The 13256-nt window shown below is 41.0% G+C and overlaps 2 protein-coding genes across 2 annotated transcripts; one reads left to right on the top strand and one right to left on the bottom strand.

The window, feature by feature from the left end:
- The first annotated feature begins 3221 nt into the window (after positions 1–3221).
- Positions 3222–6120, top strand: LOC117378088 (bromodomain-containing protein 8-like). Its single transcript, XM_033974626.2, has 9 exons — positions 3222–3272; positions 4115–4211; positions 4522–4591; positions 4688–4737; positions 4814–4936; positions 5293–5373; positions 5454–5518; positions 5629–5795; positions 5941–6120. Exons 1-9 carry the CDS (start codon positions 3254–3256, stop codon positions 6118–6120), a joined length of 852 nt encoding a protein of 283 aa, XP_033830517.1. The 5' UTR covers positions 3222–3253.
- A 163-nt stretch (positions 6121–6283) lies between these two features.
- LOC117378087 (bromodomain-containing protein 8-like) lies at positions 6284–9208 on the bottom strand. Its single transcript, XM_033974625.2, has 9 exons — positions 9158–9208; positions 8221–8317; positions 7839–7908; positions 7693–7742; positions 7495–7617; positions 7056–7136; positions 6911–6975; positions 6634–6800; positions 6284–6487 (listed from the first exon to the last, which is right to left on the bottom strand). The coding sequence occupies exons 1-9, from the start codon at positions 9174–9176 to the stop codon at positions 6284–6286; spliced, it is 876 nt and encodes a 291-aa protein (XP_033830516.1). The 5' UTR covers positions 9177–9208.
- Between the last annotated feature and the right edge of the window lie 4048 nt (positions 9209–13256).

Here is a 13256-nt window from a genome sequence, read left to right as displayed (position 1 = left end):
AATAGCAGAATAAACCACGCTTACCGATCAGGAACAGCATCCAGTCCATCAAAACATAAGGTCCCTCTACTCCTCAGTCCACCATGAGATCTTCACTCGGTTCCACGAACCGCTCCGGGTCCGAGATGCCTCTAGTTTAACTTGTACAAACATTCACAGTGTCCTCGGTCGTGTACTTCCTTTGTTTTGTCCGTTTCGTCATGTTTAAAACGCAAAACTGCTGCGTAAAATTACACAAAGTAAGTAAGTAAGTAATTTTACGCACGGATCTTTATATCCAGTCTCGTCTTTTTACGCGCGCAGAAAACTCCGTCTGTTTACAGTAAACCACTGCATGTTACGTGTAAGAAATGGTCGTTTCTGATGCAAGCGTCAAAGAGGACTAAGAGACTAAAGTATAAGTCAGAAGGGTTTAATGAGTTCATCACAGGTAAAGTTAACAATGGAGCACCGGACTCTCAGGAAAGGATAGGAAGAGAGTCCTGAGATGTTTGTGTTTCCAGCTTTTATAGGCCTCCCAGAGGAGGGTCTTCTTCTCGTCAACATGTGGTTACACTTTAAAAACCTTTTGGCAAAATCCAACAGTGTGTGTTTTTAAGTCAATCAATCTCATTGTTTTATGACCCTCTCAGGGTGGGGGTCACTCAGTCCTTGGTGAACAGGGCTACAGATAGGAAGTGGCCCTGATCATAGATGTTATCTTCTTGGTCCCAGTGCTCGCAGATTGCTTTATGACCCTCTCAGGGTGGGGGGTCACACAGTCTTTGGTGAATAGGGCTACAGGCATCTGGGGTAGTATTACATTGTTAAAAAATACCTTACATACGAATCAGCGTGTTCCGCAGTTCATGGGCTTTAAGAGGAAAACATCACTCAACGTGTGTAATGTAACAGCTTGATTCTACAAGGGGGAGAGTGGGGCGTACTCTTCCAGTCATCTGTAGCTCTCACTCACTGTCCGCGGCTCCAGTAACCCACAGCCCCCACCTTATTGGCCAACTTTAGTGTCAATCACAAGCTAACAAGTTTGTTTTGCGCTGAGGAACAAAGTTGGCGCTGTCAGAAGTGTATTATGCTTGAAATTGACAAAAGAAATGCAGAGAAGTGACAGAACAGATTTCACTTTCCTGCAGCAGATTGGACATGGAGGATCTAACTTCCTGGACATAATTTCTTGACTGGATTATATTATCTGGACCTTTACGGAAGGAATGAGACCAACTTTGTGTGAATATGTTGATGTTTGACAGAACCAGAGCGCCCAAAGGTAAGTGACGTCCAAATCCACATTTCTGACTTCTCTGTAAAAACGGCGTTCCTGTCAGCACTGTGGTGATTAGAGGTGTAAATGGTTTACATATTCAGAAAGATGAATGCCGTAGCTTTCATTTGATGTGTAGACTGTTTGTGTGGGTGACACAGAAATACACGTACATTGCTGTAAATTTGTAGGCCGTGTCCCAATTCGCCCACCTGGCCTTAGAATCACCATTGGAAGGGCGATTCGAAGGGCAGTTACGTAATTTCCAGTGCGACAAGGGCTGTCCCATTTCAACCCACCCTACTGAATGCGGCCGAAAACCTGCCCTTCCCTTTGCACTGTTTCCATGGAGATCGGACGTAACCGAAGCGTGCATCCGTGCACACTTCGCGCACTTCTATATCCCATCATGCACCGCGGCTGCGCAAAAAAGAGAAGAAAATGGAGTCCACTGCGCAATACACGTTCAAATGTTCGTACTGGTTTACCTCATCTACAACAGTGTGATATGAAACTTTTAAATCTGAATAAAGATAAGTACAGGCCGTGTGTTTGATGATTAAAAAGGAGGGGAGTTACATGGAATAAAGGAATGTGGAGTTATTGCTAGACAATAAGAGACATTATTATCATGAGTAATTATTATTGCAATAAGAATAATTTAAGAATGCTCGTTTCTATTGTAAGCGACAAAGACTAAGAGACTGCAACGTAAAGTCAGAAGGGTTTAATGAGTTCCACACAGGTAATGTGAACAATGAAGCAACGGACTCTGAGGAAAGGACAGAAGAGTCCTGAGATGTGCACAAAATCTTCATGTGTTCCGGTACATTCCATACGTCTGCGCCCCTCGTGGGCACGTGTCATTTACCTTCGTGTTAGTAAATCAAGACACTAGCTTGATGTAGCGCTGCACTGCTAGAAAATACCTTATAATAATCAGATGAAAAGAACTGGCACGGCATAGAAGGGAAACAGTGCCCTCTACTGTTATTAAAGTGGTGTAGCCACTGTCCAAAATACCGAACCATTAAACTGCAATATCCCACTATATGTACCACTAATCAGTGTTCTTTGGTTTATAGACTATGAATGTAAAAATTATATTGTTACCTCTGTCTCTGTTATTACGTTTTCACAAGGTATATTTTGTTTAAGTTATGAAGTAGCTACAATTGAGTAAAAAAAATCACCTCAAACGTTATATTTGCCTATTGATATTCAATCTAAACAGAAAGAAACGGCTGTGACGACGACATCTTGACTTTTCTTCTATTAAATAATAAATCATTAAAAATAATGTACGTAATGTACATATCGTACGCTCAAAGACAGCGGTGGAAGTGCGGTCCGTGGTGTGGGCCTGTCCCACTTCAGCAAGATGGAGGCTACACTGAGGAGGGCAGATTCTCGACCGGAACCTTCAAACTACACTTTGAAGAGTACTTCGAAGGGACCCTTCAAAGGGTGCATTTGGCGAATTGGGACACGGCCAGAGTGTGCACTTTTGTCATTCCCGGGTTTGATCCAATATGGCCGACTTCCTGTGCATTTTAGGGCGGGGCTATAATATCATTTTTGTCATGTCCCAATATGTTCTATTTTTTGATGTGAGTTTCAGATTTTTACGTTGACTTTTTCCGAATCGGGCTCCCATTGGCCCAATGAAAATCAAAGTTTGAGGTGGCGCTACCGAGTCGTCTTTCGTTATTTTTTCTCGGCGTCTTTTGTGACAATTAGAGCTCGTCGAGTTCTAATTTTTGACACCACTCACTGCCATGTCGGGGCGTGTTTACCACTTGATTTTTTGCCATTTTCCATGCTCCGGACGCGGTTTTAATGAGTCCCTCGCCGGGACTTAGTCCCAGGCTCGGGCCTAATAATCGCATTGACATCTCCATGGAAACCTCTGCTCGCTTTAGTTCCGCTTTGAATGTGCGCGATGCTGAATGTGGTCCGGCGGAAGTGAGCCTCGGCTTGCTCACAAAAGAGATGGCGAGCGGCATCGGGAGTAAGTGCTATTTCTATAGATTTCTTGGATTTAATCAGTCATCACGGACGAATACGTCTTAGTTTATACATGCAAAGTAGGATTGCATACATAATAAGGAATTAACTATGTACATTTTAATAAAAACGAGTCGCTTTAAGCCTTGTGTGCCCCATCAAAGTGTCCCCCGTATCTGTATTGCTAAGCTAAGCCTCGTTGTAACTTAAGAAATGAAGTATTATTAAATTAACTGGCCACTTTTGAAGCTATTGGGTAATGTATATGATCACAACTCAAGAAATCATAACAGAAATTTGCAGCTGAGAGGTGTTAAAAGTATTAAAAATGCTGTAAACCACATCAGCGGAGAAAACATGCTAACGTTAACTAGCCTTCTTGTAAACAAACGATGTAAAGTCTCTGTATGCAGGTCCTTTATGATGTTGGTGATTTCAACGATGTAAAAACACCAAAACATTGTAGTTGATCTAAAGGTGACTGTTTGAGCAGATTGCATTGTGACACAACACATCCTGAGATTGATTCTTATCACCTACTATAATCATTGTTCCAATGTATTGTAGATATGTTTGTTTGAAAATCTTGCACATAGCACTTTAAATAGATAATTGAAACTATATTAAGTATGTCATAATCCGCTTTTGAAAAATGCGTAATACAAAAGATGGAAAACTCTTTAACATGGCATTGAAGGGCATTTACTGCACAATTCACACAAAATGACTCGATGCATAAATCACTTAACCCAGAAGTCAGTGTAAAGTGTTACAGTGTAAGAAGACATCCGCAATTTTTGTCACAACACCCATGTATTTATATGACGACATATCTCTTTTCCCCAGAACACAAAATACTGAACGTGGGGCCGACTGAACCATGGTCCATCAGAGAGAAACTGTGCTTGGCCTCTTCTGTCATGAGGAGTGGAGACCAAAACTGGTGAGAACTGTGTTCTTACTGCTGTTTACTTGATTCCATGCTACCTTTATTTTAAATGCTGTAAAGACTAAACTAAATAGAATGGCATGTATTATCTTTTGTTTTGTAGTGTTATAGTGTTGATATTTTTTCATAGCCATATAGTCAGATGATAACAGCTACATTTGGCCCATTGGCAATACATCTGCTATAGTTGTGTGCTTGTTTTTGTCAGTTGCAATAAAGGATTTATTATCCATTTCACCTGTTTAGCAGGCCACATGTATGTTTGTGGTTTGATGGTTTCTAAATAAAGCTGTTTGTTTTTCAGGGTGTCTGTAAGTCGAGCCATCAAGCCTTTCTCAGAGCCGGGCCGACCTCCAGACTGGTTCTCCCAAAAAGTAAGACATTTACAAACCTACCACACTCTACAATACCTCTATGTGCTCATCGCGACCGCAGTAACATGCTATAATAACATGTTTGTCTCCATCCAGCACTGTGCCTCTCAGTACTCTGAGCTGCTGGAAGCCACAGAAGCACCAAAGTCAGTACAAAAATACACTTAATTTTTCATAATCTTAGAGATGTATATTGATGTTTGTGGTTTTATTTTTGTTCAGGCGAAAACGTGGTGAGAAGGGAGAAGTGGTGGAAACCATTGAAGACGTGATTGTTCGGAGGCTGACCACAGAAAGGATCGAGGAGCTGAAGAAACTACTCAGAGACACACAAGAGCAGTACAGGTGAAAGACAAGGCTAGAGTGTGATCACCTCTCAGAGTGGGCAGAGGCCAATGTTCCTATATTGAATATATTAAAAGCAGTCCTCACAATAATTTAGTTAATGTATCTGGGACATAAAACATTGACCTACACAAAAGAGGCTTATAGCAAAATAGTAAATTCAATCTGCAGTCTCTGGACAGGGTAATTAAAAATAATAATGATAAATTATATTATGAAAATATAATTTGGTATGCCAATATTAAATGAAATAATAAATACATAAATACCTATACTGTAAGTGTATCATTATATCCCTATGTGGGTCTGTTGATTATATGAAAACGATGTTTTATTATTTCTTTTTTTCCCAACAGAAAATTGAAGAAAGAGGTGGACCTAATACAGGCTGGCCACATGGACTCACAACTAAAGGAGCTGCTCACAGAAATTACACTGTAAGAATAAGTCACTGAAGTTTGGAGAAAACTCTTATACTTTGACTCCTTTAACCTTTTGTTTTCGATTTGTCTCATAGAAAGAAGAAGCAAGATGAGGAGGAAGCAGAGCAGAAAAGAAAAGCTACGGAAATGGCCTACCAAGGTAAGGTGTAGAGACAATGAAAAGTCTCTACACTTTGATGAAAAGAATTGTTGCATGTACCAAAAATGTTAATATATATGTGTATATCAATCTCCTTTGTGTGTTTGTAGCTCGTCAGGCCATTAAAAACACGCCAAAGCGCCTTCCCAGTGTCACAGTGCGATCGCCTTTGGGTGCCAGTCCCACCTCTCTGGACTCTCAGGCTGACTCCTCTGTCCCTACTCCCCCCATGGACACAGGAGGGGCCCCGTCTGAGGACACTGGACACCACAGTGTTGTAAGGCTTTATCACTGCTGGCTTTTCCTCAAGATTTTGGTCATTTCAATTCAAGAGTTATCCATTAAAAACTGAATTTGTTTAAGTAGTTTAGTTCTGTTTTGTACTTATTTTATAGCATTACTATTTTTCTGATCCGTTACAGGTGCAGGGAGTGGGGGTGTTCCTGCCCTCAGACCCATCTGGACCTAAAGAGGCCGTTCTGTCTGCACTCATGGACGGACTCTCCCCAGAAGAGGCTTCTGGCTCAGAAGGCCACGCCCCCTCCCTCTCCTCTGCTGTCCGAGCTGCTCAAAAAGGGCAACCTCATCTCCGCAAGCCCTAGACTGGTGAGACAACCAAATGTTTAGCTGCAATATACAATACATATGCTGGTCTTCTGGTGAAGAATTTGACTTTTTTATATATATATATATATATATATATATATATATAAAAAAAGTCAAATTCTTCACCAGAAGACCCAGCATATGTATTGTATATTGCAGCTAAACATTTGGTTGTCTCACCAGTCTAGGGCTTGCGGAGATGAGGTTGCCCTTTTTGAGCAGCTCGGACAGCAGAGGAGAGGGAGGGGGCGTGGCCTTCTGAGCCAGAAGCCTCTTCTGGGGAGAGTCGTCCATGAGTGCAGACAGAACGGCCTCTTTAGGTCCAGATGGGTCTGAGGGCAGGAACACCCCCACTCCCTGCACCTGTAACGGATCAGAAAAATAGTAATGCTATAAAATAAAGTACAAAAACAGAACTAAACTACTTAAACAAATTCAGTTTTAATGGATAACTCTTGAATTGAAATGACCAAAATCTTGAGGAAAAGCCAGCAGTGATAAAGCCTTACAACACTGTGGTGTCCAGTGTCCTCAGATGGGGCCCCTCCTGTGTCCATGGGGGGAGTAGGGACAGAGGAGTCAGCCTGAGAGTCCAGAGAGGTGGGACTGGCACCCAAAGGCGATCGCACTGTGACACTGGGAAGGCGCTTTGGCGTGTTTTTAATGGCCTGACGAGCTACAAACACACAAAGGAGATTGATATACACATATATATTAACATTTTTGGTACATGCAACAATTCTTTTCATCAAAGTGTAGAGACTTTTCATTGTCTCTACACCTTACCTTGGTAGGCCATTTCCGTAGCTTTTCTTTTCTGCTCTGCTTCCTCCTCATCTTGCTTCTTCTTTCTATGAGACAAATCGAAAACAAAAGGTTAAAGGAGTCAAAGTATAAGAGTTTTCTCCAAACTTCAGTGACTTATTCTTACAGTGTAATTTCTGTGAGCAGCTCCTTTAGTTGTGAGTCCATGTGGCCAGCCTGTATTAGGTCCACCTCTTTCTTCAATTTTCTGTTGGGAAAAAAAAGAAATAATAAAACATTGTTTTCATATAATCAACAGACCCACATAGGGATATAATGATACACTTACAGTATAGGTATTTATGTATTTATTATTTCATTTAAATATTGGCATACCAAATTATATTTTCATAATATAATTTATCATTATTATTTTTAATTACCCTGTCCAGAGACTGCAGATTGAATTTACTATTTTGCTATAAGCCTCTTTTGTGTAGGTCAATGTTTTATGTCCCAGATACATTAACTAAATTATTGTGAGGACTGCTTTTAATATATTCAATATAGGAACATTGGCCTCTGCCCACTCTGAGAGGTGATCACACTCTAGCCTTGTCTTTCACCTGTACTGCTCTTGTGTGTCTCTGAGTAGTTTCTTCAGCTCCTCGATCCTTTCTGTGGTCAGCCTCCGAACAATCACGTCTTCAATGGTTTCCACCACTTCTCCCTTCTCACCACGTTTTCGCCTGAACAAAAATAAAACCACAAACATCAATATACATCTCTAAGATTATGAAAATTAAGTGTATTTTTGTACTGACTTTGGTGCTTCTGTGGCTTCCAGCAGCTCAGAGTACTGAGAGGCACAGTGCTGGATGGAGACAAACATGTTATTATAGCATGTTACTGCGGTCGCGATGAGCACATAGAGGTATTGTAGAGTGTGGTAGGTTTGTAAATGTCTTACTTTTTGGGAGAACCAGTCTGGAGGTCGGCCCGGCTCTGAGAAAGGCTTGATGGCTCGACTTACAGACACCCTGAAAAACAAACAGCTTTATTTAGAAAACCATCAAACCACAAAACATACATGTGGCCTGCTAAACAGGTGAAATGGATAATAAATCCTTTATTGCAACTGACAAAAACAAGCACACAACTATAGCAGATGTATTGCCAATGGGCCAAATGTAGCTGTTATCATCTGACTATATGGCTATGAAAAAATATCAACACTATAACACTACAAAACAAAAGATAATACATGCCATTCTATTTAGTTTAGTCTTTACAGCATTTAAAATAAAGGTAGCATGGAATCAAGTAAACAGCAGTAAGAACACAGTTCTCACCAGTTTTGGTCTCCACTCCTCATGACAGAAGAGGCCAAGCACAGTTTCTCTCTGATGGACCATGGTTCAGTCGGCCCCACGTTCAGTATTTTGTGTTCTGGGGAAAAGAGATATGTCGTCATATAAATACATGGGTGTTGTGACAAAAATTGCGGATGTCTTCTTACACTGTAACACTTTACACTGACTTCTGGGTTAAGTGATTTATGCATCGAGTCATTTTGTGTGAATTGTGCAGTAAATGCCCTTCAATGCCATGTTAAAGAGTTTTCCATCTTTTGTATTACGCATTTTTCAAAAGCGGATATGACATACTTAATATAGTTTCAATTATATATTTAAAGTGCTATGTGCAAGATTTTCAAACAAACATATCTACAATACATTGGAACAATGATTATAGTAGGTGATAAGAATCAATCTCAGGATGTGTTGTGTCACAATGCAATCTGCTCAAACAGTCACCTTTAGATCAACTACAATGTTTTGGTGTTTTTACATCGTTGAAATCACCAACATCATAAAGGACCTGCATACAGAGACTTTACATCGTTTGTTTACAAGAAGGCTAGTTAACGTTAGCATGTTTTCTCCGCTGATGTGGTTTACAGCATTTTTAATACTTTTACACCTCTCAGCTGCAAATTTCTGTTATGATTTCTTGAGTTGTGATCATATACATTACCCAATAGCTTCAAAAGTGGCCAGTTAATTTAATAATACTTCATTTCTTAAGTTACAACGAGGCTTAGCTTAGCAATACAGATACGGGGGACACTTTGATGGGGCACACAAGGCTTAAAGCGACTCGTTTTTATTAAAATGTACATAGTTAATTCCTTATTATGTATGCAATCCTACTTTGCATGTATAAACTAAGACGTATTCGTCCGTGATGACTGATTAAATCCAAGAAATCTATAGAAATAGCACTTACTCCCGATGCCGCTCGCCATCTCTTTTGTGAGCAAGCCGAGGCTCACTTCCGCCGGACCACATTCAGCATCGCGCACATTCAAAGCGGAACTAAAGCGAGCAGAGGTTTCCATGGAGATGTCAATGCGATTATTAGGCCCGAGCCTGGGACTAAGTCCCGGCGAGGGACTCATTAAAACCGCGTCCGGAGCATGGAAAATGGCAAAAAATCAAGTGGTAAACACGCCCCGACATGGCAGTGAGTGGTGTCAAAAATTAGAACTCGACGAGCTCTAATTGTCACAAAAGACGCCGAGAAAAAATAACGAAAGACGACTCGGTAGCGCCACCTCAAACTTTGATTTTCATTGGGCCAATGGGAGCCCGATTCGGAAAAAGTCAACGTAAAAATCTGAAACTCACATCAAAAAATAGAACATATTGGGACATGACAAAAATGATATTATAGCCCCGCCCTAAAATGCACAGGAAGTCGGCCATATTGGATCAAACCCGGGAATGACAAAAGTGCACACTCTGGCCGTGTCCCAATTCGCCAAATGCACCCTTTGAAGGGTCCCTTCGAAGTACTCTTCAAAGTGTAGTTTGAAGGTTCCGGTCGAGAATCTGCCCTCCTCAGTGTAGCCTCCATCTTGCTGAAGTGGGACAGGCCCACACCACGGACCGCACTTCCACCGCTGTCTTTGAGCGTACGATATGTACATTACGTACATTATTTTTAATGATTTATTATTTAATAGAAGAAAAGTCAAGATGTCGTCGTCACAGCCGTTTCTTTCTGTTTAGATTGAATATCAATAGGCAAATATAACGTTTGAGGTGATTTTTTTTACTCAATTGTAGCTACTTCATAACTTAAACAAAATATACCTTGTGAAAACGTAATAACAGAGACAGAGGTAACAATATAATTTTTACATTCATAGTCTATAAACCAAAGAACACTGATTAGTGGTACATATAGTGGGATATTGCAGTTTAATGGTTCGGTATTTTGGACAGTGGCTACACCACTTTAATAACAGTAGAGGGCACTGTTTCCCTTCTATGCCGTGCCAGTTCTTTTCATCTGATTATTATAAGGTATTTTCTAGCAGTGCAGCGCTACATCAAGCTAGTGTCTTGATTTACTAACACGAAGGTAAATGACACGTGCCCACGAGGGGCGCAGACGTATGGAATGTACCGGAACACATGAAGATTTTGTGCACATCTCAGGACTCTCTTCTGTCCTTTCCTCAGAGTCCGTTGCTTCATTGTTCACATTACCTGTGTGGAACTCATTAAACCCTTCTGACTTTACGTTGCAGTCTCTTAGTCTTTGTCGCTTACAATAGAAACGAGCATTCTTAAATTATTCTTATTGCAATAATAATTACTCATGATAATAATGTCTCTTATTGTCTAGCAATAACTCCACATTCCTTTATTCCATGTAACTCCCCTCCTTTTTAATCATCAAACACACGGCCTGTACTTATCTTTATTCAGATTTAAAAGTTTCATATCACACTGTTGTAGATGAGGTAAACCAGTACGAACATTTGAACGTGTATTGCGCAGTGGACTCCATTTTCTTCTCTTTTTTGCGCAGCCGCGGTGCATGATGGGATATAGAAGTGCGCGAAGTGTGCACGGATGCACGCTTCGGTTACGTCCGATCTCCATGGAAACAGTGCAAAGGGAAGGGCAGGTTTTCGGCCGCATTCAGTAGGGTGGGTTGAAATGGGACAGCCCTTGTCGCACTGGAAATTACGTAACTGCCCTTCGAATCGCCCTTCCAATGGTGATTCTAAGGCCAGGTGGGCGAATTGGGACACGGCCTACAAATTTACAGCAATGTACGTGTATTTCTGTGTCACCCACACAAACAGTCTACACATCAAATGAAAGCTACGGCATTCATCTTTCTGAATATGTAAACCATTTACACCTCTAATCACCACAGTGCTGACAGGAACGCCGTTTTTACAGAGAAGTCAGAAATGTGGATTTGGACGTCACTTACCTTTGGGCGCTCTGGTTCTGTCAAACATCAACATATTCACACAAAGTTGGTCTCATTCGTTCCGTAAAGGTCCAGATAATATAATCCAGTCAAGAAATTATGTCCAGGAAGTTAGATCCTCCATGTCCAATCTGCTGCAGGAAAGTGAAATCTGTTCTGTCACTTCTCTGCATTTCTTTTGTCAATTTCAAGCATAATACACTTCTGACAGCGCCAGCTTTGTTCCTCAGCGCAAAACAAACTTGTTAGCTTGTGATTGACACTAAAGTTGGCCAATAAGGTGGGGGCTGTGGGTTACTGGAGCCGCGGACAGTGAGTGAGAGCTACAGATGACTGGAAGAGTACGCCCCACTCTCCCCCTTGTAGAATCAAGCTGTTACATTACACACGTTGAGTGATGTTTTCCTCTTAAAGCCCATGAACTGCGGAACACACTGATGCGTATGTAAGGTATTTTTTAACAATGTAATACTACCCCAGATGCCTGTAGCCCTATTCACCAAAGACTGTGTGACCCCCCACCCTGAGAGGGTCATAAAGCAATTTGCGAGCACTGGGACCAAGAAGATAACATCTATGATCAGGGCCACTTCCTATCTGTAGCCCTGTTCACCAAGGACTGAGTGACCCCCACCCTGAGAGGGTCATAAAACAATGAGATTGATTGACTTAAAAACACACACTGTTGGATTTTGCCAAAAGGTTTTTAAAGTGTAAACACATGTTGACGAGAAGAAGACCCTCCTCTGGGAGGCCTATAAAAGCTGGAAACACAAACATCTCAGGACTCTCTTCCTATCCTTTCCTGAGAGTCCGGTGCTCCATTGTTAACTTTACCTGTGATGAACTCATTAAACCCTTCTGACTTATACTTTAGTCTCTTAGTCCTCTTTGACGCTTGCATCAGAAACGACCATTTCTTACACGTAACATGCAGTGGTTTACTGTAAACAGACGGAGTTTTCTGCGCGCGTAAAAAGACGAGACTGGATATAAAGATCCGTGCGTAAAATTACTTACTTACTTACTTTGTGTAATTTTACGCAGCAGTTTTGCGTTTTAAACATGACGAAACGGACAAAACAAAGGAAGTACACGACCGAGGACACTGTGAATGTTTGTACAAGTTAAACTAGAGGCATCTCGGACCCGGAGCGGTTCGTGGAACCGAGTGAAGATCTCATGGTGGACTGAGGAGTAGAGGGACCTTATGTTTTGATGGACTGGATGCTGTTCCTGATCGGTAAGCGTGGTTTATTCTGCTATTAACTTAATTGTGGGTCAAATGTGTATCATGTGTAATCATTAGCATTAGCTAATGTCAATCTGCGCCCCCATCATCATGTATCACTCTTGCCTAAGGACACAATAACAGAACTAAGGACACAATGACAGAAATTGGTCCAAGTGGGACTCGACCAAAGCTCTAACCACTGAGCCACTGTCACAGAATGACTGTCTCACTGTACAATCATGTACAGTGTGTTCTTAGTTTCCAGTGTGTGTTTGTTTACATTTTGAAGTGTGTGTGTGTTTGTTCACTGTTTGCAGTGTGTGGTTTGTAAATATATATTTATTTTGACCCATACCACTTGTTTTGACTGTATTTTATATACAAATATACATTTTATATTGTGTTTTGATATGATATATAAATGTACAGTAATAGAGCAGCTGGGTGTGCAGATACAGATTCCTCTCAGTGTGAGTTTTCAGTAGAGACCTCACTGATGTCTGTGGGTTGAAACATTCAAAAGTTATTGCACTTTTTCCAAACGTTCTCCAAATGTCTTCATTCGGATAGGTTTGGAGAGGCCTGGACTTACTCATGATAAAATGATTGTAAAACTCTCATTTTTATATGTATTGACCTCAAATTTGAAATGTAAGTGGTCAACAATCTTGTCAGTTGAGATATAGTGTATTTTTGTCCCCAGCTACCTACTGCAGCTTTCTACACCTTCATTTTCACACATTTTTTTTGGCGAGGATGAGAAAAAAATTTTTTAATGTGTGTTCCAAAGTGTATAAATGCTCAGCAGACAAACTTACAGTGATTCTGACACCTGTGGGTAAAACTATAGGGTGTTAC

The sequence above is a fragment of the Periophthalmus magnuspinnatus genome, chromosome 10 (assembly GCF_009829125.3).
Source record: "Periophthalmus magnuspinnatus isolate fPerMag1 chromosome 10, fPerMag1.2.pri, whole genome shotgun sequence".
NCBI classification, from domain to species: Eukaryota; Metazoa; Chordata; class Actinopteri; order Gobiiformes; family Gobiidae; genus Periophthalmus; species Periophthalmus magnuspinnatus.
This window is presented reverse-complemented; position numbering and strand designations above follow the sequence as displayed.